Below are 25,814 nucleotides of genomic sequence, written 5' to 3'. Positions count from 1 at the left end.
CCTTAGAAGATGCAAACTGAGCGGCCAATAGGCTTAATTCCTGCAGGATGTTGCTGCAAGAGCATCGAAACAGGCCGTCGATGATTGTGTTAACGATCTCACTGTATTAGGTGCACTAGTCTGAGGTTTGTCTTATTCACTTTTCACATAGAATCTTTTCAAATCTAGTAGAATTTTTGGGGTCACTCTCTGGTTGCATGAGGTTTAATTGTGGTTATAATTTTTTTTTTTGAGGAAATAATTTAGGTTTTAGTATTCATGGTAAGTCCTTCTCATTCCTGAAGTTGCTTTTCACAAGAATTCAGCACCTGTTAAAAAAGGGTGGATGTTAAGCTGAAAGATGGTCTTTATATGATCTCATTTCTGACTGATTATACATGATTTTTTAAATATAATGAGAGAAAACTCGTTGCACAATGTTGCAACACCTTGATGGGGTGCAAAAATTACCTTATCCAATATTAGAAACTCACTCATGTATTCCAGAACCAATCACTTCTAATCAGATGGTAGTGAACTCACACCTGATTATTATACCAGGAGCAATCCCTATCAGGTGCTTGTTCAACTTAGCATCCAGCTATCTATTGTTGATTCTTTGTGAGCCATTCCATCCATGATGAGGGTAGTGTAGATTGGTTTGGTAGTTTCTGGTGTTTATTACAATCTTTCAAGTGCTGGACATTTTAGCAGAATGGTTGCAAGGGAAACTAAGAAGGTTGATTCACAAACAAGGTTAGTATAAGGGGGAATGTTTTGTGTCTCTGTAGAACAAAATATAATTATGCTTAACAAATTCTGGAGTTGGAGAGAAAATTGCACATATCCTTTTAAAATGTTTGATGCATGAGAATTTTCTGTGGGGAAACGGTTGAAGATTGCTTAGCTGAAAGAGGAAGGATATGCAAAATGCTTCCATCTAATGTCATTGTTGAACAAATGTGATGAGGATCAAGATTTTAGAACATTTCAGTACCTTGTTTATTTAGAATGCTTATTGTAGATCTGCTATTTTTCATCAATTCATTCCGATCATTGAGTTAGATCTTGAAGGGGTGGAGTTGATATTTTGTTTGATATTGATAAGGCCTAAGATGGAGACTCTTTTTTTTCTTCACTTTTCTAAGTCAAACATTTTGGATTTGCATTATGGGTGATGCTATCAAGTCTCTGCTGAGATCTGTAATGGTGTGTTGGTTACGAGGAGGTTTAATATGAATTTGATCACTTTAATCTTTATAAAAAAATCAAGTGTTTCTCTAGGGGATTTTTGTTGAACTTATTGTCTAAACAGCACTTACAACTTGATGACCAAAATTCTTGCTTGCAGGCTCGGTACAGTCTAGATCCAGCTTGCATTTAATTGTTCTCAGAGACTCTTCTTGATGTCTTCCTCTTGGCCCACAGATGTAGGACAGTCTACAGTAGGAGTCTATAGGGTCTAGGAAAGCAAGGCCGAAACCTATAGGCTGCTGTAAAATTCAAAATCAGTCCTGAGTTTTGCTTAAAATTGAACTATGAAAGGTGGAGTTTCAACACAAAATTGGTAATGGGCGAAGTAATGAATCTAGAGAATATGAAACTGGGCTCAATGGGGGAACAAGACAGTTTGGAGGTGCTTAGCAGTAGAGTTAGTGCCTTGCTGTCTATCGGAAATCAGATCTGGTTTTCATAGCAATGAACTAGCAAAGTTTTCTATAGAAAGAAGATTGATTATATAGGATGTACCGATGTAGCCTAAGGATTTGGAAACTAGGGTTTAAGTGATGAGCTAAGATCTAAAATAAAGAAATAAAAGGTTTGAGAGGGGCTGTTAAACAATCGATCTATGCAGTAAAATTTATGACTAGTTGATGGACTGGCTATTTAGGTATCAAGAACAACAATTTGGGATCAATAGAGAATAAGAAAAAAAGGAAATAGACGTAAAGAAAAAAGAACTAAAAGAAAATACAGATTGTCATGAAAAGAACAAATGGAAAAAATGGATGATATCGGACTTACTCCAGGACCTTGGAATCACACCTAGGGTTGCAAGCCTCATGATTGTTCTGCAGCATCAGATAATAGGTGAAAAAGAAAACTCTGAAATTTCATTTCATATTCTGCATCAAAACTTGATTAACTCCCATATTTAAAGTAAAAGAAAACCGAAAGTACTTTTCAACTCACTAAAATACCCCTCATGATACGTGGTTACTGTAGCATAAACAGTAACATGTGCAGTGCCTTTCTAGTAACGTTCTGATAAATGAAATCTGAGACCTTTTGATCTCAGCTCTTGATGTAAATTAACCCACAGAAAACTAAGAATAAACAGAAATAAATTAAAAAAAATATAGGAAATTGATAAGTAAACTAATTCTAATAAAAATTCTTAAGTTGCTGCACTATGATGCATTATGGCGCAATCTTAGCGGGAAATGGAAAAAGGATGATTTGATCGATGAGAGGTTGTCTTTCAAACATCAACACGCAAATAGAAGAAAACCGGATTGAAAAATCTTTCACTTGGTGAATGAAATTCTAGCGAAAAGAGTTGTGTTAATATCTCAAAGGCTGCTCTTGCAATGTATTATGCGCATATTTATAGTACATGATACCCTAACACTAATTCGAGCACTAAACCCAATACAAAATCATACTTGAAGTAGGACTCGACAATAAGAAAACATACTATAATTATTCTGTTACAAATATGGAGACCTAGCTAAAATTTGATAATGTCTCTAATGAAAAATTTATAAGAATTTTTATAATGTACTGCAGTTTTCACCTGCGAATCCACTGCCTCCTTTGACGCTTGGCATGGTTTAGTTGGTTATAGTACTTGTTGGTTGCACCTTGTGTTGCATCACTACATCATCCACCAGAGTAGAAAAACTGAGCTTGATATGTAATTTAATTTTTAAAAGTTTTATGATCATCACACGTGGTCATCTTTGTTACACATGGCGGAAAATTGAGCTTCCATTTTTTAGGCATTCTAAGGCATATGTTTGTTTTTGAATAGTAAAATCACCTGGTTTTGTTAAAGGGATATCCTTGGCTTATTTTTGTTATCTTTTCTTGTCATTAAAATGGTTTTGTCTGGGATGTCATAAAGTGCTTAAGATTTTGGTCTTATGAAAAGATTTTGATCAATAGGAAAAGTCCAATTATTACTTGCAATACTGTAGGCAATGCTCTGGTGCTTCATTTTACTAAAATGTTTCAGTGTAAATCTCTTAGTAATCCTCACCTGGTTCTGAATTCTAATAGTCATCAGGTAATTTTTTAACTCTTCATCTGGGTTATTGTGAATTTCTAAAATTTCAATTGAAGGTTCAGATTTGGGACGATTTTTGCCTTTGTTATAATCTCCTCTTGTTCATTAAGCTTTTAGTATCAGATTACTGTTTCATCTAGAATATGGAATAGATTTGCTGTTTCGTATTCACTTGTTACTTCTACTTTTACCTTTATTTCTTGCAGATAGGGTCCACCAGAAAGTTGGTAGCTGTGACTTATGGCCAGAGATGTGGAAAAGAAAATCTTGATATCTTAGAAAATTTGGTAATGCTTTGCTAGCTGAGGAAACCTTAGACCATAGTTTTTCTAATACATGTAGAGTAAATATAACTGTACATCTATACAGCTTATAATGTATTCATTAGAGCTCGCATGAATCTTTCTTATACAATTATACTACATAATTATGATAGAGGAATACTTGCATAGCTAGAGAATTAGTCTACAAATGATTATCATCTACCATGGTAGCCTCTGTAAGGTTCTGTCTCTTTGGCATCTTCCTTAAAATGACAGTTTTATGAATGCTTGAATTTTATAATGGTGAAAAGGATTCTTGCTTCTTGCATGTGGTCAATACAGAACTTGAATGTCGAGAATCAGTAGTTACCAAAAAAAATGTCGAGAATCAGTGATATTTATGATGAACACGCCATTGGCCACTTTTTCTATATTTTTGGAGTATTCTACCTGTTGTCCTCTGTAATTGATGCAATGAAGGATATGGTTTGCTTCTACGACATACTGTTATTCATCATTATCAATGTGACAAGATACTAATGGTTACGATAAAGTTTTCTTTATGATGTGTATTTTTATTGAATGTCTAGAGCAAGGAAATATAATTGAAGCAATGAAGGATATGGTTTGCTTCGACAACATACTGTTATTCATCATTATCAATGTGAAGATAAAGTTTTCTTTATGATGTGTATTTTTATTGAATGTCTAGAGCAAGGAATCATGTTTCGATAGTACTGGAATGTCCCGCTAATATATGGGTTCCCACACAATAGTCCAAATAAAGTTGGTCCTGATTGGATGACGTAGGCCTGATATTGATTATCTGAGCCATTGGATGTGATCTACTATCTCTAAATTGCTTATCCAAAAAAATATGTGATTGAGATCCTTAACTACTGGATCCATATGCTATGCATAGGCTAGGGATCACCAAATCACTTGACAGTAAGCCGTTAAGAGATGGTAAATTACATCCAATGGCTCGGATCATCAATACCTGGCCCTCGATTGTCTGGTTAGGACCAACCTTATTTTGGCTGTTGTGTGGGTGCCTCCATATTAGCTGATATATATATATATATCGGACACTTTTCAGACAGAAGTCGTCATTTTTATGTTTAGAGGTCGTTCTGCAAGGGGAGCTCGCTCGATTCGATCGGGGAGAAAGCACACACGCCAAAAGCGAAGGCAGCTCTCTGGGTCCCTACCGACGCTGGGGTGCGAAAGCATGGGGAGCGAATAGGATTAGATACCCTGGTAGTCCATGCCGTAAACCCGGTGCTTGGATCTTACCCGGTGTAAATATACTTCTTTCTATTCCCTTGTCAGCTTATATATATATATATATATATATATATATATATATATATATATATATATATATATATATATATATATGCGCGCATGTACGTACATATGTATTTATATGTATATGTGTATATCTGTATGTGTATGTAGGGATACATTTACTTGTTTGTGGTCTTTGAGGTGTTATAAATGATCTTTACAGGAAGTTAGCCTAACCATAGGAAGCCATAGCATGGATGGTATAAAGGAAGTCAGACCATCTTGGTGTTGCTAATATATTTCCACTAATGTTGGCAAAGGTGGCCGTGCATCATGTCTTTTGTGTAACTTAGAGTGCCATCTTGTTGGTGAAGTATTTTCCTTGAGAATTTCATTTGACAAGGTGACCCACCTGCTGTGCGCTTCATGGTGAATACTTGCTATTAATGTTTGCACGTGTTACATGCTCCATATTTGTCTTGGTTGATCATGTTATTATTATTATCATCATTATATTGCTTATTACCCATAATTTCTGTTTCTATTACTTTGTTGGTTTTTGCCTTCTCAAAAGTTGTTTCATGAGTCTCAAACAAGGTCCGTCGTACCGGTACCGGTCGGCGTACCGGTGGCGGCCCGGACCGGTACGAAACCGGTCCCGTACCGGTGGCATACCGGTCCGTACCGGTGGCGTACTGGTGGCGTACCGGTCCGAACCGGTCCCGTACCGGTTCTTCAACAATAAATTACCGGTACCGGTCCCAGGCCGGACCGGTATGTACCGGCCCGTACCGGCCGGTACGGACCGGTACGGCAGACCATGGTCTCAAAGTTATGTGACTACCTGAAAATACTTGAAGCACGCATCATTGTGCCCTAGTTTTATTACATAGAGCTTCGTCTCTCACTGATTTAATTATTGATTTTATCCTTGTTTTGAACAGTTAGTTGGAATATCAGTGAAATTGCCATCAATTTCCAAAATTAACAAAAAAATGATAAAGATAACTCTAGAATAAAGGATATTGACATGACTTTCAAAATATAAATGCAATCACATTCATGGTACTGGTTTTATGCAGGTTGCCTTTCAGTTTTTGCATAATAGATGCATGACCACATACCAAAGAAGTAACAGTTATTCTCCTTTTTACCTAGTGAAACATTATAAAGTGGGATTGACATTACATTATTTTTCTTATGATCAGGTCCAACTGCGGCACAAATGTGCTCGGTTGCTTGGCTACTCTAACTATGCAGATTTTGCTATCGAACCTAGAATGGCAAGGACATCATCGAAGGTTTCTTCTGTATATGGTTCTCTAGCTATTTGATTGCTTTCTTCAATCAACCTCTGATTTTAAGTTAAAATAGGTTATATTAGCATGTTTTCTTTACTATAGTTTCCTAAAAAAGTTTTGTGGCTATAATTTGATGCATTTCCTGGAGTTAGTATAGCTTATAAAGTTAACTATTCAATGGAATACTGATTGAGATGGGATTGTCATTTGCAGTTAGGACATGGCAATCTTGGTAAGTAGGGAGATTCCATCTTTATAGATGTCTGAAACTAGATGCATGTATCTGTGAAAAACTTTGTTCCAATCAAAGGATATAGTCTTCTGTTAGGAAGGAAAAATGGTGGATTCATGTGGTCAACATGAAGGGGCTTTTTGGTTGACTGTAGTTCCACTTGCATGCGATGGATCTTGCAGCAAGTAGAATGCTGCAGTTTTATTTGCAGATCCCTGTTTGGTCTGTCTAAAATTGCAGTTGCAGGAACTATTGTCTCCTGTTTGGATGCCTGCAACTGCAATTGACAACAACAAGAGCAGTTGCTGTTTTTGGTTGTCAAATGCCAAAAGAGGTGCTGTAACCCCGAGAATGACCTGGTATTTACCTCCTTTGGAGGCAACAAACTTCTAATAATTTTACGTTACTGCTAAAATATGGCTATATTTTTATGATATATTTCTAATTACAATATATGGTTTATTTCTATAATATTGTGTATTAACAAAGTATTATATCATTATAACATTAATACAATCATCATATGTTAGAGTTTAGAATTGTTGCAATACTACATGTTATCTTATCAATGTAATATATAATTGGGTTATTATAACATATTTGTTACTATATAATAACTCGTAAATTGTAAATATAATAGTAAAGAAAATGTGAATATTCTCTATATTAATTACAAATATTTAATAATAGAATGATGTTGCATAACAATATTATTGATATTATTTAGCTAATTGCAGTAAAAGTAATAACATGATGATATGACATAATAATAATATTCTAGTAGTATTATATTTTCACTGTAATACTACTAGAATATTATGTATAATATTGTAGCAACATTGATAATTTTGTTATATTAGGTTATATAATATTTATTTGTTATTATATAATATTGTAGTACTTTTAATGAACATGATAATCTAGAAGTCTTATCAAATATCGATATTATATATTATATATTGCATTGTGATTTGTGAATATTATATTTATTATTATATTATATTACTATTCGACACCTAAAATTGTATAGTACCGTTATAGTTGCATATATAACTACATATTCACTGTGGTTATTATATTATATACTACATTTCAAATTAAGTTTAGCTGAATCGGTATCAGGATCCATGTCGATCGGCTACCGGTTTAGTACGGGGTGTTCACCCTAGTTCAACAAACCGTTTTCAAGCCTTTGGAGATATTGAAAGAGGGGCGGGACTTGAACCAATTCGAACTTGTTCCAATCGGTGCGAACCGCTCAGTTTGCACTGGTTCTGCTCCGTTAACACCGGTTCGGCGTGGTTCAAGCTATTTTCAAAAAAAAGTGCCGAACTGTGCCAGTTCCATGTCAGTTCAGTTCGGTACGGGTTGAATTGGGCAGTTCGGCCTGGTTCGGCAGACCATGTTATAAATATGATATTATGATGTAATATTATTATACCGTATTGCTTATTTAGTATAATATATTCTTACATATTAGTGCAATAATATAATGTTTTTGCATCTAGTAATATTGGATGGCGTACTTAAAAATAGATGAGGGGTGAGGCCATGATAGCATGGTAATGCTAGTCAGGCCCAACTCCTAAGGCAAGTTCACAATCAGTGGCTATAAGCACACTAGCGACCAAATTTAGCCATGATCGAAGGACCAAAGTACCAAACATTGCAAGTCAGTTGCTGACTTGCAGGTAACCAAACATCTGCTAGTTTCTTGCAACAAGCTGACTTGTAGACTAGCCTACCTAGTTGCAGGGCACTGAGCATCCCCTAAATGAGTGCCTGACTAACAACTATGGAACTTTATCTCATTTATAATGAGTTACTAAAGAAGACTGAATAAGTTGAACTCAAGTTTTTTTTTTTTTTTTTTTGGGGGGGGGGGGGGGGGGGGGGCAATCGGTTCTGATTAATAACCTACTTTGCCCCCAATCGAAGATGATTTGCTTGATAAGTCACTACAAGGTATCCAATTTGACTCTGTTCATATCATAGGCTTTGCTAGAGGAAGAATAGCTTTGATGTAGGAGAGGCTGATACAGGACAACTTAGGGTTGGCCTGCATTGCGTAAGATGACCGTAGGAATAGGATAGCTTAGGGTTTAAAGAACAGGATAGCTTGCTGTCCAACTCCTGAGAAGAGGGCAGCGAGGTACTGATTTTAGTTTGTCAGACAAAAAGAGGTTATATAAGTGAAAGAAGGTATGAGGGTTGAGATCTAGGGCTTCTATGACTTGAAATCAATGGTCCAGATGATGTTCAAATCAAAAATAGGTGGACAGAGATGCAAAACTAGTTAACCTAGCAGCAGGTTGCACTAAAAGCATGCAAATAACGTCAATCTAGCATATGAATAATCACATAAATGGTCTAACAGTGATCGGATCAAATAATATATGTGATCGACAATATTGTATTCTTCAATTAGAGAAAGATGAATAATCTGCTGTTGTGTAGATAATAACAACAGCAAATAAATCGTAAACAAAAGAATTCAGAGGAGAGAATTAGTAAGGATGAGAGACAGATGAACAGGAAAACACAAAACAGAATAAGAAGTAATTGAGAAAGAGATCAAACAGACAAAGAAAGAAAGAACGGGGGGTAAGGGGGAAGCCCAACCTGACTCCTAGAAGCTCTTCTTTTGTTCAAAATATTTCTAAGTACATTTTTTTTGGATGCCTAAAGCGGTCCCGTAAATATGCAACCACCCAAAATTTCATAGTCATTAGACTCAGTTACATCGGCAAATAAAATCTATCAAAATCCCTTTAACTAACCAACTAACAAAAAAATAAATGACACAATAGCGATCATTGTTTATGCTATATGTGTGAATAATACCAGCCCCTTGCTATCTTCCAAATTATTCTGAAAACACCATATTCAAAACTAGAAATCAAAAGCTAATCAATCAGTGATAAATCCAGGGCCGTTGGATGAAGTTCCAGCTGTGCTTTGCTTCAGTGAGGTTCCTTGTAGTAGGGTGAGATCCTTAAAGACGTCTGTTGCTGCCCAACTTTGTGATCTCAGCCCTTTGTTGGCTTGAACAGAGATCTGATTGCTTTCATGGCTGCCTTCTGTAGCCACTGAGCTCCCTGGGCATCAATAGCTGATCTTAAATGGTTGCTGCATCACAGTCAATGGAAGAATGGAATATAGAAGGTCTGTTTTCAATAATAATGTTTTTGTAGAAAATAGGAAATGGATGACTATTATCTAGCCTGGGGTTTTGCCATTGAACAATTAAAATCAAGAGCTTGCTGGAATATTCTGGGAAAAATCTGATGTTGTATAACATAGAAAAAATCTGTGGGAAATAAAATATGCTTTTGATCAGAATGATTAGAAGAGGGACAAGTTACAACCAGAGAAAAGAGAGATGAAAGAATAGAGAACAGTTAAGTGAAGGGAAACGATAGTATCGGACTAGGCCTGCACCTCTATTGTGGAATCGCACCAAAAGAGGAAAAGAACCATCACTCATTCATATTCTGCATAAAGATCTGATTACCGTAATTCAATTCCCATATTTAAGGTACAAGAAAACCTTACTACTTTTACACTCCCTAATATACCCCTCATAATATGCCCAGTTACTGTTAGCATGAATTTATTGCATGAACAGTACTATAACAAAAATCAGGCCAATTAAGCTCTAAAATTGTTCAATCTTAGCCCTTGATTCAATATCATGCAGTAAAAACTAAAAAACAACCAATAAATGAAAAATACAATATAGTGACAACAAAATTTGAAATTAAGAGAAATCCGTAAGCCCCATTGTCCTTATATGCATCATGACATGATAGGATCTCCATCAATCTTGGCTTGCATTTTGTTTTGTAGAATGAATTCAAGGCGTGATTACGTAATACTTAGTTGTCGATTCTTAACAAGTATCAATTTTGAGGCGTTACTTTGTAATGTTCTTTTGCTGTATAGTGGGGTGAGTCATGATTGGGAAAGGTATTAAACTGGTTTTGATCTTTGAATGAAAAATTCCTTGGTGGCAGAAGATATGCCTGGCAGGTAAGTGGATTCATAGATTGATTTAAGGTGGAATGTACGTAGCCATCATCCTATTTTAGTCCGTTTTTTTGTTAAGTCCTTTAATTTGAAATGATGTTTGAAGTCCTAGTTATTTTCTTATTTTGCCAAGTCATTTAAGGTCCCAACCAAAAGTGGGTTGAGTTGGAGCTGAAAATATTGCATAAACATTCAAATTTGTCTGGATTAGCTGTTGTTTTTTATGTTTTCTACTCTATGGGACACCCAATTGAAATTGATGTCTCTCTATCTTTTTCCCTCTTTTTCTTTCTTTCCTTTATTGTTGTTTAGTGCAAAGCAGTTCATGTTACTTTCTATATTTTGTAATCTATGACATCCAGTTGCTGCATCTTTCTATATTGCGAATGAGACTTTGCAGCCATTAAAAGATTTTCTTTAAATGAGCAAATTTTATTGAAACACCGAACACCCATCTACATGTTAGTGTAGTATTATGCTTCAGATTGGTCGTACAGTATCAACCACCAATCTGCTAATCTCCACATTTTGCCATTCCATGATGTAACATTGATTTTTTCCGTTCTTTTTATTGTTAAAAGTAACTTTTAGCACGGGATATATATGCTATTGCCATTTTCTTGAATTGATGTTGACATATGTGTATTCCATGTGACATGAATACTATATTTCTCAAAATGATATCTTATAGATTTTCTGCTTGTGACAGTGATACATTTAGATGTCAATTGTGCGTATACTCCCAGTCATGTTATATAGGTGGTATCACAATATATTTTATGTCTTGTACTGATTTTATTGCTCAAACTCTGATGTGAGAATTTGGTTGCTTTTTAGTTCTGTTAATTTAGCAAAGAATAGAAATTTAATGGAAATTTCTTGTAACATTCAGGTTTTTGAATTTTTAGAGGATGTCTCTGTCAAAGTAAGCAACCTGGCAACTAGAGAGCTTAATGTACTTGGGGATTTAAAGGTTGGCATCGACTGTTCTATACTACTGCTGTTTTCTTTTTGTTCATGGAATTATAACTACACATCTTTTGGTGGCTCAGAGAAAGGAGGAAGGGGATTCTCCCTTTGGAATGGAAGATCTGCTATATTACATGAGAAGGGTGGAAGAAGAACAACTTGATCTAGACCTTGGAGAAGTTAAACAATATTTTCCTGTCAACTTAGTTCTGTCTGGCATTTTCAAGATATTTCAAGATCTGTTTGGTATTATCGTATTTCTTAAAGCAATTTTTGAACTCAAACGATTCTTGCAGGATGAAATAGGTTGATTGTGCTCTAGAAAATAGAAAATAAATTTGTTAACATTCTTGTTCTTTACATGACTATGTTTTGTAGGTTTAAAATTTGAGGAAATTAAAGATGTTGATGTCTGGCATGAAACTGTCTGCCTGTACTCTGTTCTGGATTATAGTTCTAGCGAGCTTTTGGGGTATTTTTACCTTGATATTTTTTCCAGGTTTCTTCTCTTTCTCCTGCTGCAATCTTTGCCTTTTGTTTCAATCGGCAGAATTAATCAATTGAGAGCTGAAAATTGCTATTCTTTGCTTCTTAGAGAAGGAAAATTTGCTCATACTTGTGTTCTGCCACTTCAAAATGGCTGCTTGTCTTCTAATGACACACATCAGGTAACTAGCCTTTGACATACAACAGTAATTTAAAGTATGGTGTCTCTGTAAATATTTGTTTATCTCAATCTTTAGTTATGTTTTTCAATTTCATGGAACTCTACCTTTTGGTTGATTTAGTCATGTAGGATTTATTTGCAAAAAAATATACTTTGGCAATACGTGCAATATTTGTATTTCCTCTGTCATAAGTTGGTCCTAACAAGCAAGTATTTGAAGTTGTTTTATTGGTTTGAGACTTCATTTTGTGGTTCTTCATTGAAGTGTGTGCATCACCTTTGCTTTTTGTAGCTTCATGTTGTGTCTAATTCAATTGAAGTTAAGACAACTATTTCCTGTGCAATGAAGATGGAATACTGTAACTTGATGTATTGGACATGTTTTTAAGATTGGTCTTGATTGTCATCGTGAAAGAAAATGTATGTAGATGTAGAGTTGGCTATTGCAATATGCTGTATTTCAATAGATCTTGTGCTTCATTTTAAGTGTACAATTTTGTTCTTTCTGATCAAAATTAATTATTTAGACCATTCTTTCCAATGAAGAATTGTATCATCTTATTGAATCACATTTAATTTTTTTTGTTTCCTTTTGGCTGAGTAGATTCCAGTTGTGCTATTAATATCTCAATATCCAAAACAAATAGATGGGAAACCAGTGCTGTTGAGGTTCTCCGAAGTTGTTAGTCTTTGCCATGAGTTTAGCCATGTGGTATGTTGATCTTTGTTAACGTTGCCTTTTATCTAAATGTTAAATTTTATTTACATATTTGATATATCTGTAATCATTGTTGCTGTATTTTTCAATGCTATTCTTAATTTTTGTATGGTTTGCAGTAATGCCTTTATCAATTTATTGGCCATTTTCCAGATATGCATGCCATCATTGAGCTTTATTGTCCATCTCGAATTAATACCTAATGTGTATGCCATTTTATCTATTTCCAAAAAAGATGCTAGATGTCATCAGAAAAAGTTCATGAAGAGAAGCTGGAATAATGACGTTTCTTTGAACGTACTATTTTTGAAACTAGGATGTAATAATGAATTACTTTAAATGTGTAATCCTCATGGATTTGTATCTATTGGTCTTAGCCAGTTCCTTTTGGCTTTTGTTATTTTAATCCTTTTTGTGAAATGAATTGTGATGCATTTATGAAATTGCGTGTCTAAATCTATAACTTCTCCCTCTACCATTTTTTGAGCAGTCACTTGTTTGCTCTTTAGAGTATAGAGAAATGATTTAGACTTGTTATACTAGTCTTTGCAACAATTTAAAACTTATTGATGGAAGCAATAGTTTCTTGTGTAACTACTTAATAGCTCATTTAAAGTCTAGATGGACGTATAAGCCATTGGCATCCATATAAAAACTATAATGTTGAACTTAAAAAGAATTCCATGAAATTGAGTGTTCTTGATGGCTTGCTATACTGATCCATACTAACCAATATGGGTCCTACCATACTGTCCTGTATGGGCATATACCGTACCATATTGGTAGGGTACCGAGACTCGGTATGCTCCTGTATTTAGTATTGGTACCAAGTTATGTATAGTATTGATTCTCAGTACAAGATGTATCAGTTGGGTACCGGTAAATGTTCTGGTGTCGATACTGCAAACATTGGTTTTCTCTATATATAGCTATGCTTATCATTTTTAGTAAACAAATATTGCATGACGTGACTCACCAATACTATCGTTAAGTGGCAGGTGAACCAAACCAACAACAAATAAGTTGTCTCAAGCAAGATGGTGGTGTTTGTTTAGCATTTTGATAAGCTTTTGTGAACTTACTAGTTGATAAAAACTCGTAAGTGATAAATTTTTTTAATAATGTTGCAACTTCACTCAACATTTGTGGAGCAAGCTTTTGGCCAACTTTAACTTTTAAAGCCTTCTTGAGACTTTCCAATCACTTCGGACTTGATGGAGATCTTCCAACATCCCTAATAACATCTAAGGGGCATCTTTGACCAATTATGTGCTACTTTCCTTTGGACTTGCTCGAAAGAGAGAAATGCAAGATTTTTTCCTGAACAAGACTACTTTAGACAAGGGAATTATATGCATTAGCCTAACTCTTTTCGAGGACTGGTCAATGTTGTGTAGGGAAAAGCTGCTTCTGCGTTTCTTTAAAGTTTTGATGTATTTTCTCTTCTTTTGTATTAGACAAAATCTAATCCTCGTCTTCTTTCTTCCATATTCCATGTGTAATTCTCTCTTCCTTTGAAAAAGTATAGGTGGCTTTGCCTCCATTTTCCTTGAAAAAATAAAAGCATTGTGTGCATGGCATACTAAGGCATGGCACCTCTACTGTGTTAGTGCATTCCTGTGATTGGTGTAAATGGAAGGTTGTATACATTATTTTATTACATATTTTAGACATTTATATGCAAAATTGAGGAATTTATTTGCAATAGCTACTTTTGATAATGGAGATTTACCTCAAGAAGTTGATTTGTGGTTCCATTTTGTCAAAAAACTAGTTCAGTGCCTGGAAGATATTGATGGCTTATCAGATCAAAAATGGTGTGATGGAAGAAAAATTTGATTCTGATTTTCAGTTTCTTCCAGGGAATATTGTGAGGGACGCTCATAGGCATGTGTTCCTTGGGGAGGTCTTTGGTACTTGTTTGAACGTAAGGTATTCTCTTAATAATCTAGTCACATAGTAGTTACTTAGTATGGTGATCCTTCTTACTATTGGAGCTGGATCAAAATTTAACACCTACATAATCTTCATACTTAATAAACCGAGACAAAATTTAATTGGGTATTTATATGGAAATGAAAAATAAATTCTCGTTGGGTATTATAACCGTTGTGACCGCTAATAATTAAACTATACCTCCATCTGAATTAAGTTATGTTGGGTGTGGAGCATCAACTAACACGAGTAATGTTGATAGATTTAAACAGGTCAGATTTCATGATCATATTCTAACAAACGATATCCGAAGGGATCTAAAGACATTAGCAACAGTCAACGTTTATTTTCCCTCTATTTTTCCCTTTCATTGGACTTGAAAATGATTACCTACATGTTATCAAAATTTTGGCAGCTGCAATGTATGATCATCTTCTGTTGAGGTTGTTACATTTGTCTGAGGCACCACATTAATCCCTCATTCTTGTAATACTTATCCATGACATTTAGCTGAGTCATGGAAGAATTAAATGAATAGGTCATACTAGATGACCGGCACTGTGTAAAAATACTTAACAAAAAAGAAGTACATTCCATGCTAATTCTTAATTTATATTTCTATGATAATATTGAACTTGATCATTCTACTTTCTTTCAAGTATTCTTTTCTCTATGCTGGAACCTTATTCCTCTTGATATCCAATAGCTACAAGTAGGATGAAGCATGCATTGCATAATGAACTATACTGAAAAATTCTAGCTGAAGATGTCAGTTGGGGGAATGACCACTACTTTCGGTTTTTGAGCTAGTAATACTCCACATAAGATGGATCATTTTCATTGTTTCCCTAAGCTTATTTGTCATCTTAATGCTAGACCAGAATCAAGGGGACAGGTTGTTACAGCCACTTTGACATTATGTATGCGACAAAAGAAGGTGAGATGTCTAAGTGCTTTTGCTTTTGAATCAGCATGATTATTTGTTTAGTGCATGGTTGCTAAACACATTGCTCTTGTTGCTGAGTCGGCCTTAGTATTCTCTACAGCAGTTATGTTTTATATCAGTGGTACCTTTCTAAATTAGCTGTTGTGGATGCTTGTCTTTCGCATAAATTTAACTTCTAGAGTCTTCATCATTTGAAATGGTGTTATAGCAAAAGATCTGCAGTTAGAATTTTAAATTCTGTTGTTAATATTCATGGCTGATGTATCTGTTGTGCATCTAAGCATTTGCTTTCTATATTGACCTTCTAAACTTAGGTATTGCATGAGCCTTGAATCGAGAAGCATGTGAATATTCAGATTTCAGTGTATCACACTTTGTATATCAATTATATATTGTTTCCAATTGTTGATTTTGATTGCTGCCTTGTTTATGTTGTTTGACTTACAATTAATGGCACATATACCATGACAATTTCTCAGGTCCATCATATATGCAGTCGAGCGACTTTTTCTAGGTTTTCTGCACTACGGGTCGAAGATGACTTTGTTGAAATTCCTGCTCATGTTCTTGAGAACTGGTAATTTTTGTTGGTGCCAATATTCTTTATATTGGTTCAATTGAATGTACTTCATGCTTAAAAAAGATTTTTCTCATAGGTGTTATGAGAGCATCTCCCTGAAAATGATGTCTGGTTTCCATCAGGTGACACATTTTACCCTTTCTTTTTCTTGAAATCCATAAATTTTGGCCTTTCATTTAATGTTTCATGCTCCTATTAAATGGTTGTACAAAAACTATCATTCCTTTGTAATTTCTATTGATCTGCTACTGGCATTTACACTCTTGACAATATAATGGACACAACACTCAAAATCCTTGGAATGACTTCAAGTTGAAGCGCATATTGATTAGTCTGATGTCCATATATTTTTCCTAATCATGGAAATATCAAGTTTATCATTTTCCACTTTTTTAGTTTTTAAACGAGATCGATAGGCCAATAAGGATTCACAAGTTGACCCCAAATAACTGGAACAGGGGATTTTTTTTAATTCATGGTTTGTTGACTTCAGTTTTAGCATAGTCAATGCATTTTTTTCTTTTTCTAGGGAAATATTGGAAAGTTACAAAGAAAATCTACCAATTTTATCTAGATTTTCAAATACTGTTTTGGGCTATCTTAATTTTTCATAGGCCAATCTTTCCTACTATTTTACCATAATTTTGCCTGAAACTAGAATTTAAATCCTTTTAAGTTGATTTGATGTCGAGATTAAATTACAATGGTTTCATGTGCAGTTTCTATATTAATGTCTACCTAAAATGTTCATTGTCTTCTAATTGATGTATTATTCCTTCCATCTTCCAAGATTTTTTCTCAGAGGTAACAAACGGTTGTAGAAATCTTATAATCATGGCCATGAGAATGCGTGTGGTGGGTGAGGATGATAATGAAATCCATGGAAGGTTAGACATCTAGTTGCTTATTAAGAATGGGAGTAGGATATTGATGAAGAAGAAAAACATTTATCGGTATCTGTAGTATATAGCCTCTAATGAATATTCCTCGATCCTTTCAAAATTCAGAATTTAGCATTCAGACTTTTGTCTACCATTTTGCCCTTCTGCTTTTCCTTAAATCCTACATGAGTCCATCCAACCAGGCACAATTGGCGCGAACTTGAGATTTGGGAAAGAATAAAAAACAACCATGCGATTCACATCTGCTGCCGGGCAAATGCATGTTCCCTATCCGGACTTGTGTGCATGGTATAGCTTCAGATTCATTTGCAATGATGGCCGTGCTCAAAGTGTGTGATCTCTTACAGGTGCTTAAAGTGTAAACTAAAGAGTGTGATCTCTTACAGGTGCTTAAAGTGTAAACTAAGATTCCGATTAGAGTTGGTGTGAATGATGAAGATGCATTCACTTGTCCACTTCCTTTCGCTCCTCTTTCCCTTTCTTGTTTGTCTGCTCTCTCTCTGATTTCTGGAAGCTGACTCTGTTTTCTCTAATAGTTCTTGCATATTCATCTTTCTATAGCTGCTATTGAATATGCATAGATTTGTTTAGTCTTTTGGTTTGAGAGACGTCATGCTGGGTGTGGGTAGAGTAGGGTTGTTGCCTCTTCCTGAGAGCTGGTGGATTAGGGTTGGGGCCTGTGCCTCTCCCTCCATGGCATGGAGCTGGTGGCTATGTTTTGTGTAGGGGGCTAGGGTGTGCATGAGTGCATGCTGCCCTTGGGCAGGCACTGAGGTTGATTGGGTTGTGCACTATGGATGGTCATGGTGATGAGTTCTTCTTTTGGTCCTTTAGCCCATCTGGTCTGTCGATATTTTCGGCATTTGGGCGGGGCGGTCCATGCATTGTGGTGGAGCACGCCTGCCACTATGTTAGAATTGGTATGTGGCTTACTTGCTGCCTGTTTGATGGAATGCTTTTGTTATTTTTTGCTTTTTCCATTTTCCTTTTTTTTTTTTTGCCGACAATGTCATGAGTGTTGGGCATTGCCGCTAGTCTAGCTGTGGTTGATGCTAGTTGTTTTTACCGATAGCTGAGGTATAGGAGTTGGTGTCTTGGAAGATGTGCTGTGTTCTAGGCATGTGATGGTTGAGCGGCTTCTTGGGTGCTCCCATTGCCATCCTTCTGGCCTTGGTTCTGGGATGGTGCTGAGATTTATGATGAGACTGCTATGCGTTTTCCATTTTGGGTTTTGGTTGTCCCATTGCTTGCTTGGTAAAATTCTTTTGGGGTACTGCTGGTTTTCAGTTGGTTTCTTTCTTCCTTTGGTTCCCCCACTTGTCTTTTCTCTTTTCATTTGGGGGGGTGGGGGATTTGGGGGGGGGGGGTGATAATGCTGTCATGTTGGATGCTGAGGTTTCAAGTTGTGGTGGTGAGGCCTGTTTTGGGTGGTTCACTCTGCCTGTTAGGTGTTCAATCAGATGTTTTGAATAGTTTTCTTTTTTTATTTCTTTTTTTCCTTTTTTGGCCAGTGATATTGTTACTCGGATCTACTGTTGCCCTTCGTGGTTTTTGTTGTCATTCATTTCGTTTGATGTAGGGGTTTGGAGTTTTATCCTATTTCATCTGCCTGGTTTTCTTTTTCTAGTATTACATAGATAAGCATAAATAACCTGAATCCTTGCTTTTACTGCCGGAAAAAACTTTGATACGAAAATAGTAAGTACAGCTTAGTCCTTCTATTTGTTTAGTATTAATTTCAAACTTTCTTTTTAACCATAAGCAAGCCTCTTACACCAATCTATAGTGTTAATTCTTAAGAAGATCCCATCTTTCACGAATGCGTTCAAATAGAAGTCCACACTGAGTTAAAGGGCTTGGTAAGGTAAGTTTATTCACCACAAATAGACAGACAGTGAAATTCATACAACAAAATCGGTACAATCTTGTATAGGTTTAGTCATGTATTTGTTTTTCCTTTCCGGAAGAAAATTTAGTGTAATTCTTTAGGTTACGAGTGTATGGCTAATCTCATATTATTTCATGGTAGCAGGAACCTTATTCGTTTGTTACTTAGACCATGTTTGGGGGAGCTGTTGGCAGTAGAGTTGTTGGAAGTAGAGCTGTTGGAAGTAGAGCTGTCTGAAGTAGAGCTGTTATAAAAAGTTGTTTGCTGTTTGGTAACTACATTCGTAAAGTGCTGTGGTACTTTGTTTTGTGTTTGGTAAATAAACTGAGAAAGTACTTTTATATGACAAAATTATCATAAAGGACATTGCATAGTATTATACAACATAACATAATAAAACATAACATAAATTAATACATAAATATACGATATAATATAATATTATTGTAATATAAAATAATATTATGTTAATATAGCATAATAGTAATATAATTATTAGAGTAAATTAATATTTGGTAATATAACATAATATTAAATTATTTAACATAACATATTAATGTATTATGATATAATGTAATATATATTATATTTATAGTATAATACAATAATAAAAGTATAAAATATTATAATTATTAGTATAAATTAATTTCTCATAATATAACATAATATTAAATTATTTAAAATAACATATTAATGTTATAATGTAATGTAGTATAATACAATATTTATAGTATAATACAATAATAAAGGTATAAAATATCATAATTATTATTATAAATTAATTTTCCATAATATAACATAATATTAAATTATTTAAAATAACATATTAATGTATTATAATGTAATATAGTATGATATTTATAGTATAATATAATAATAAAGGTATAAAATATTATAATTATTAGTATAAATTAATTTTTCATAATATAACATAATATTAAATTATTTAACATAACATATTAATGTATTATGATATAATATAATATGATATTATATTTATAGTATAATACAAAAATAAAGGTATACAATATTATAATTATTAGTATAAATAGTTTTCCATAATAATTTTTCGTAATTTTTCATAAAATAATTTTCCGCGGTCCAGGGGCTCTTCTTCGTGGTCCACGCTCGAGGAGGACCTCAGCGTGGGCCGCGAGGTTGATGATAAAAAAAAAAACAATAGATTGATTTTGGAAGGTATGGAAAAGGATTAAAATTTTTTTCTTCTAAAATGTGGTTCAAGAGATGCATACAAAAATTGAAAAGAAAAATACCTTTTCTTACGGAAAGGAGTCTGACGGCTTGGGTTCTTGGCTCCAGCAGATTTTTAGGTTTATAAAGAGATAAACTATGTAATTATGTTATTTTAATATGGGCATTTTTGTCAAAAATACAGCTTTCCGAAAAAGCTGAAACAGCTTCCTCCCAAAAGCTCCAAATTGGAGCTTCCTCCCAAAAGCTGTTTTCAGCTTCCCGCAAAAGCTGAAACATCTTTTTGAAAAAATTACCAAACAGTTTTTCATCTAAAAGTACTTTTGGAGGGCCAAAAAGTGCTTTATGGCCCTCCAAAAGCTCCCCCAAACAGGGCCTTACTCCATTTCAGAATTTCTTTCTTGATCATCAACAAGTTCCTGATGCTTTAAAATTCCTATTGAATTGAAGCATTTCTAATAGAATTACTAGCCATCAAAATCAACCCAACATACAGTATTGATTAGAGTTTGTACTGTTCTCATTTCCTGTGTTTTGAGATAAACATATCTCTTGTCTTGCATGCAGTTCTGTATCATATTCTCTTTGAAAGTTGTTGCATGCTTTTCATTGTACCATAAATAGTTCTTTGATTTTGCAATTGAGGTTATATGTGAACTGAAATGTTTCGAAAGGAACTCAGGGGAAACGTTTACAAAGAGAGATAATGTTCACATTCTTTATCCGTCTAAGCATATGACATATAAATGCACAGCTCATTTATATATATAGTCAGTGCATCTTACAGACTATATGACAATGCAAGTTACTTCTTAATCAACCGATTTATGAGATTTTATTTGAACCTATGTCAACAAGATTGTGTTGCACTTGTGCTATGCAGGATATCACAAAATCTGTCACAAGTGAGATGTGTAAATCCCTCAAGAGAAGGAGAGAGATGTTTTCTGGCCTTAAACTAAAGCAAGAAATTCTTCTTTGTAAGTGTTGTAACACTTTTGCATATGATATCGAGGATATCTCAATACTGTCACAGATGGGATGGGTCAATCATTACAGAGTAGGCGAGAATTTTTTAGGCCTAGAAAGTTGATTTTCTCTGCTTCTAAAATTTAATCTTTATTGCGAGTACATAGAATTAAAATACTAATGACTGCTAGAACGTGCATTTCTTTCATCTGATTTTGTTTACCAATTCTTTCGATCCAGAGTTTATTTATAGTCTTTATCGAAGTAATTATATTTTCTAATTTTTCTTTTTGTTGCCTCTGCGAGTTTTATAATCTTGAAGCTTGTAAATCATGGCTAGTGTAATTTACCTAACATGTCGTTGAATAGTACTGGTCCAGCATATCGAGTTGACCATGTCCAAAATCATAGCATATGCACATATATTGTTTGTTAATCCTATTTTTTGTATCACTGTGTTGTTGATGCCATATTCTCTTGAACTTTCATAAGTTCCTTGAGGAGTCCACCCCCCACTTTCCATTATGCTCTCCTCAAATACTTTTTTTCTTCCAAGGAAGATGTAAAAGCCAATGCTGGATTATGAATCAACAGCCATTATTCCAATTAGGTGAAATCGTTATTTTTCTACTTTAGTATTGTGGTGATAATTTGATTTTTACTCAGGTGTTAATCTAGCTTTCCATAGCTAGACAATGCATATTGAAATAAAACACCACATGCTATGTCTTCTTAGCAATTCTCCCAGTTAGCTTATCAACTTCTTTGATGACGCACTACAATGTGCTTTTTATATCAACTGGTCACATTTTCGACCCATTTATCTGTTGTTACTGTAATGGTATTATTGCGAGATGGCCTATAAATAGTTAGATTTGCTTTCTTATAAGTACCCTTTTGTTTCAGGGTTTAAGGCCTATTGTAAACAATACTTCTAGGATTTGCTTCCCATGACAGTGGATTAGCTGTTTTATTTCAACATTCTGACATTATCTTGTTTATACCGAAGATGAAATCATGATGTAAGATATGGAAACATCAAAAGTAGCTGAAAATCTCTTCCACTGCCCTTATCAGGCCTGGTTGATCAAATTATACATTCAAGTGAGAATGTGGACATAGTAGAGTTACTCAAGCATCTCCATCCTAAGGTATAGATCGATCTGCTTCTGTGTTGGGTGTATGTCTTTTCTGTTGCACTATATTGGCTGCTTCTTTCTAGGTAATGTTAGGAATACCGTTGTTGGAAGGGACCAACCCAGCATCATGTTTCCCTCGCATTGCTATTGGTTATGAAGCTGTCTGTTATAGTTACATCTGGAGTGAGGTTTGTGTTAATTTACATCTGTATGCAATTTAATGTTTAGCCATGTTTATCTTCTATTTGAAACTGATAGGAAATGACAATGTACTGCTGATTATATAGGTTTTTGCTGCCGATATATTTGCTTCGAAATTTCAAGATGATTTGCTAAACAAGTATGCAGGATTGCAGTTCAGGAATAAGGTAATAGACTCTTCTATATTTTTTTTGTTGAATCAAATTTGGAATAACTGTGTTTTGCCACCATGTTTTTGGTGACACCATTCTACGCTTTGTTGGATCTAATAAATGAATTACTTTTGAGAGAATTAACAGATCATGTTTTGTTTGGTGAGGTCAATAATCTGATTCCACCAATTAAACGTGCATGGGTTCTTTCTTTTAATTAATACAATCTGTAATTGAAGCAGTGGACTTGAAGCATTTATTGCGTACCATCATCATATGATGCAACATGCTGAATATGTAACTCCTTGCAATCTCAAAAGAGCCTGAGATGTAGACACCATATTCTCAGCTGTTTTTTCAGGTCTCAAGTCTTAAATTTAGCATTTTGAAACTTTTTCTCTGCATTCAAAATTTGAAAAATATGGGACAATTCAGACCTAACCTTCATCAAGTATAAGGTCTTGGATAAATACGAACATAAATAACATAGTGCTAGAAATTATGCACCAAAAGTTTCTGTTAAATCCAACATGTGGGCATCCTGAAAGAGATGTACTGAGCCGTTCTTTCAAGAAGGATTCTATGATGATATCAAAGTTCGCAAGATTAGTCATACACAGAAGAATCAAGTTTGGAGGAGCATTTTAGTGTGAAGGGGTCGCTAAAATGATGCTTGCTTTTGTTTTATCGTTAACACATTAGCAAATTTATCAAATGTGTCAATTTATTCTGTGATTGGATGATGCATGATGCGGGCATGATATTAAGTCTTTCAGATACTACAATGGTTTGTACAGTCCCTAAGGCCATCCGACAGCTTGCTCGTGGTACAAACCAGTACATGCTAATGATACTGTTAGTTATCGGAAAACACACTAGGTTTGCTCACCTTGTTCTCTGTACCAGATTATTCTGTATTTCATATTCTGGTTCGAAATGTGCATGCATGTGTCTACATGCATGTGGGTTTTGAGTCCCAATTATTTTCTTGGAAACTAGTGCACTGTGGATGCTTAACTTTATTCTTGCATATTCTCCAGTCTTGCTAATATTTATGCTATGCAGGTATTAGCCCCAGGAGGAGCTAAGGAACCCCTTGAGATTCTATCAGATTATCTTGGAAGAGAACCATCAATTCAGTCATTTGTTGAATGCAAAAGCAAGAATGATTTATAAAAGGGCATCTTACTTAATTGTGGAACAAAAATCATTCTAGAACCATATGTTACATTCATATATTTGTGCTAGGATAAAAGAAGTTTTGCACAGAGTATTTTCAATTTATTGGTTTGGAGTATTATTTTGCAAATATTTGCTAATCTTTTTATTGGCATCAAGCAAAAGACATAAACTACAAACCAAACAGAAGAACAAAAGGGGTTGACGAATTGTCTTGATGAGATAGCCCGTATCAAGGTGAAGACATGCTGCTGTTGATTCGGCAATTCTGAAAAGATTGACCAGGACCCTGGAAAAAAAATATATATGCTCTAGATTTTGTTGGTATTGGAATGGACACCACTGACTTGTTTGTGGATGAGATTGTCTCCAACTGAGCCAGGGAAAACAGTGTGGTGTGAATGCACTTGGTTGTGGTCATGTGGATCAGACATCTGCTGGTTGGAGATGTAGGAGCATGCAACATTTAAGTGGTTGCTGTGAAGACAAATATCTCTGGACCGACTAGCTGTAGAACAAGACACCTGAGCATGGCACAGGAAGAGTTCTATTCTTATCTTTTGGTTGGTTTATGTGATCATTACGTCTTTGGGTGCATGTCAATGGACATTCCAACTCTCTCTGGAAGACTTGTTGAAACATGCGAGTAGCATCAGATTCTTGAGCTTTCTATTCAAAGATGCTGACCGTTTATATGCACCTTGTTTTATGTAGTTGCTGCTTTTGGGTGCAAATATGCTTCCTGATTTTTATTCTAGATGAAGATTTATCTCCAAGCGAGGTTAATGCCTATATCTAAGAGTATCGTTGCACATTAAACTTGCTTAGTTAGCTAGCTGTGCTTAACTGTGTTTTATATGCGACTGCCTTAATTGCTAAATTAGAAGCATCTGCAAAAAAAAAAAAAAAAAAAAATTGCATGTCTTGATAAACTGAAAATATTTTATCATCATACTCATAATGAATCAAAATTAAAATTGATATTAAATAAATCAATAAGGAAAATGCTTAGTGGAACATCTTGTGGGATAGTTCTAATGAGACAACTGATGTGGTGTGTTTTTTGGTCGGAATGAGATCATAGCTGAGCCAAACATGAAATTTTGTTAACCTAGTTTGTGTTGCTAATGCAAAAAAAACATGCCATGTTGGCTATTCTCATTCTACTTTCACCTTATTGAGAATTTGATATTGATTGAATAATAAAACTGTTGTATCAAAAATAATAAAACTGTTGTTCTACGATCTGTCCAGCACATTTAAACCAAAAAAAAGAAGGAAAGGAAAAGAACCCATCTGATCATAAAAAATAAAAAGGAAAAATCATTTAAGATAATTGGCTCAAGACACTTCAATCTGAAGCCACTTTATAGAGTCAATGGTTGGCCATGATCCCTTTATTTCCTCTTCGGTCCTGGCATCCATCCTTGACCTGGTTAACAGTTTATACTGACCCAAACAAAAAAATACAGCTCGGCAGAATGTTTCCAGAATGAAGTAACATCGAAGTATAATACCCATGAATCTTGGAATGGTCAAAGTTTTAGTTGGTGGTTGATCTTTCTAACATTTTGTGAGGAAGACAAGGCTACGGTTCTTATCCCTCCAGATGCGACAGCTCTTTTATGTCGGCAAAAGGGAACGATTTGTTCCACGAGGTGCAGAGTGGCAAGCTGAAAGGCCAACGCATGGTAAGATGAAAGGCCAACGCATGCTTGCAGGCGCTTTGAAGTTGGAAGTAGGGGGATGAAAGCAATGGGTGCAATTGTAGTAGTACGTCTGGCGACTCACTCTTTTCACTCCAATATTGTGAGAAAATGATGTGTCCTGCAGACATTAATTGTCCTGAAGAATTCTATCTTCATGATGCTTTCATTCAGAGGATTTCTTTTAGTCAATTGATGGAAGACTTCCCTCAAAGGAAAAGAAGAAAAAAAGAAGAAAAAAGAAGAAGTTTTCTTGCTTCATAGAATT

At 34.9% G+C, this 25,814-nt stretch overlaps 1 protein-coding gene across 2 annotated transcripts in view; it reads left to right on the top strand.

Moving 5' to 3' along the window:
* LOC103713620 (probable thimet oligopeptidase) overlaps positions 1-24,574 on the top strand; it is a 46,883-nt gene extending 22,309 nt beyond the window's left edge. The window contains exons 7-20 of one of the 2 annotated variants that reach the window (XM_039128349.1): positions 3,475-3,555; positions 6,030-6,122; positions 11,276-11,356; positions 11,436-11,598; positions 11,731-11,851; positions 11,948-12,020; positions 12,624-12,731; positions 16,098-16,195; positions 16,275-16,320; positions 21,084-21,180; positions 22,247-22,320; positions 22,392-22,496; positions 22,596-22,676; positions 23,727-24,574. In XM_039128349.1, coding sequence (XP_038984277.1) covers positions 3,475-3,555; positions 6,030-6,122; positions 11,276-11,356; positions 11,436-11,598; positions 11,731-11,851; positions 11,948-12,020; positions 12,624-12,731; positions 16,098-16,195; positions 16,275-16,320; positions 21,084-21,180; positions 22,247-22,320; positions 22,392-22,496; positions 22,596-22,676; positions 23,727-23,837 — 1,332 coding nt within the window. In that variant the 3' untranslated portion in view covers positions 23,838-24,574. Of the gene's footprint in view, positions 1-3,474; positions 3,556-6,029; positions 6,123-11,275; positions 11,357-11,435; positions 11,599-11,730; positions 11,852-11,947; positions 12,021-12,623; positions 12,732-16,097; positions 16,196-16,274; positions 16,321-21,083; positions 21,181-22,178; positions 22,321-22,391; positions 22,497-22,595; positions 22,683-23,726 lie in introns of those variants that run through there. The other variant, XR_005512587.1, reaches the window with a different exon arrangement.
* The last annotated feature ends 1,240 nt before the right edge of the window (positions 24,575-25,814 follow it).

This window comes from Phoenix dactylifera, chromosome 7 (genome assembly GCF_009389715.1).
Source record: "Phoenix dactylifera cultivar Barhee BC4 chromosome 7, palm_55x_up_171113_PBpolish2nd_filt_p, whole genome shotgun sequence".
In the NCBI taxonomy this organism is placed as follows: Eukaryota; Viridiplantae; Streptophyta; class Magnoliopsida; order Arecales; family Arecaceae; genus Phoenix; species Phoenix dactylifera.
Note: the sequence above shows the minus strand (reverse complement) of the source record. Positions and strands in the feature narration are given on the sequence as shown.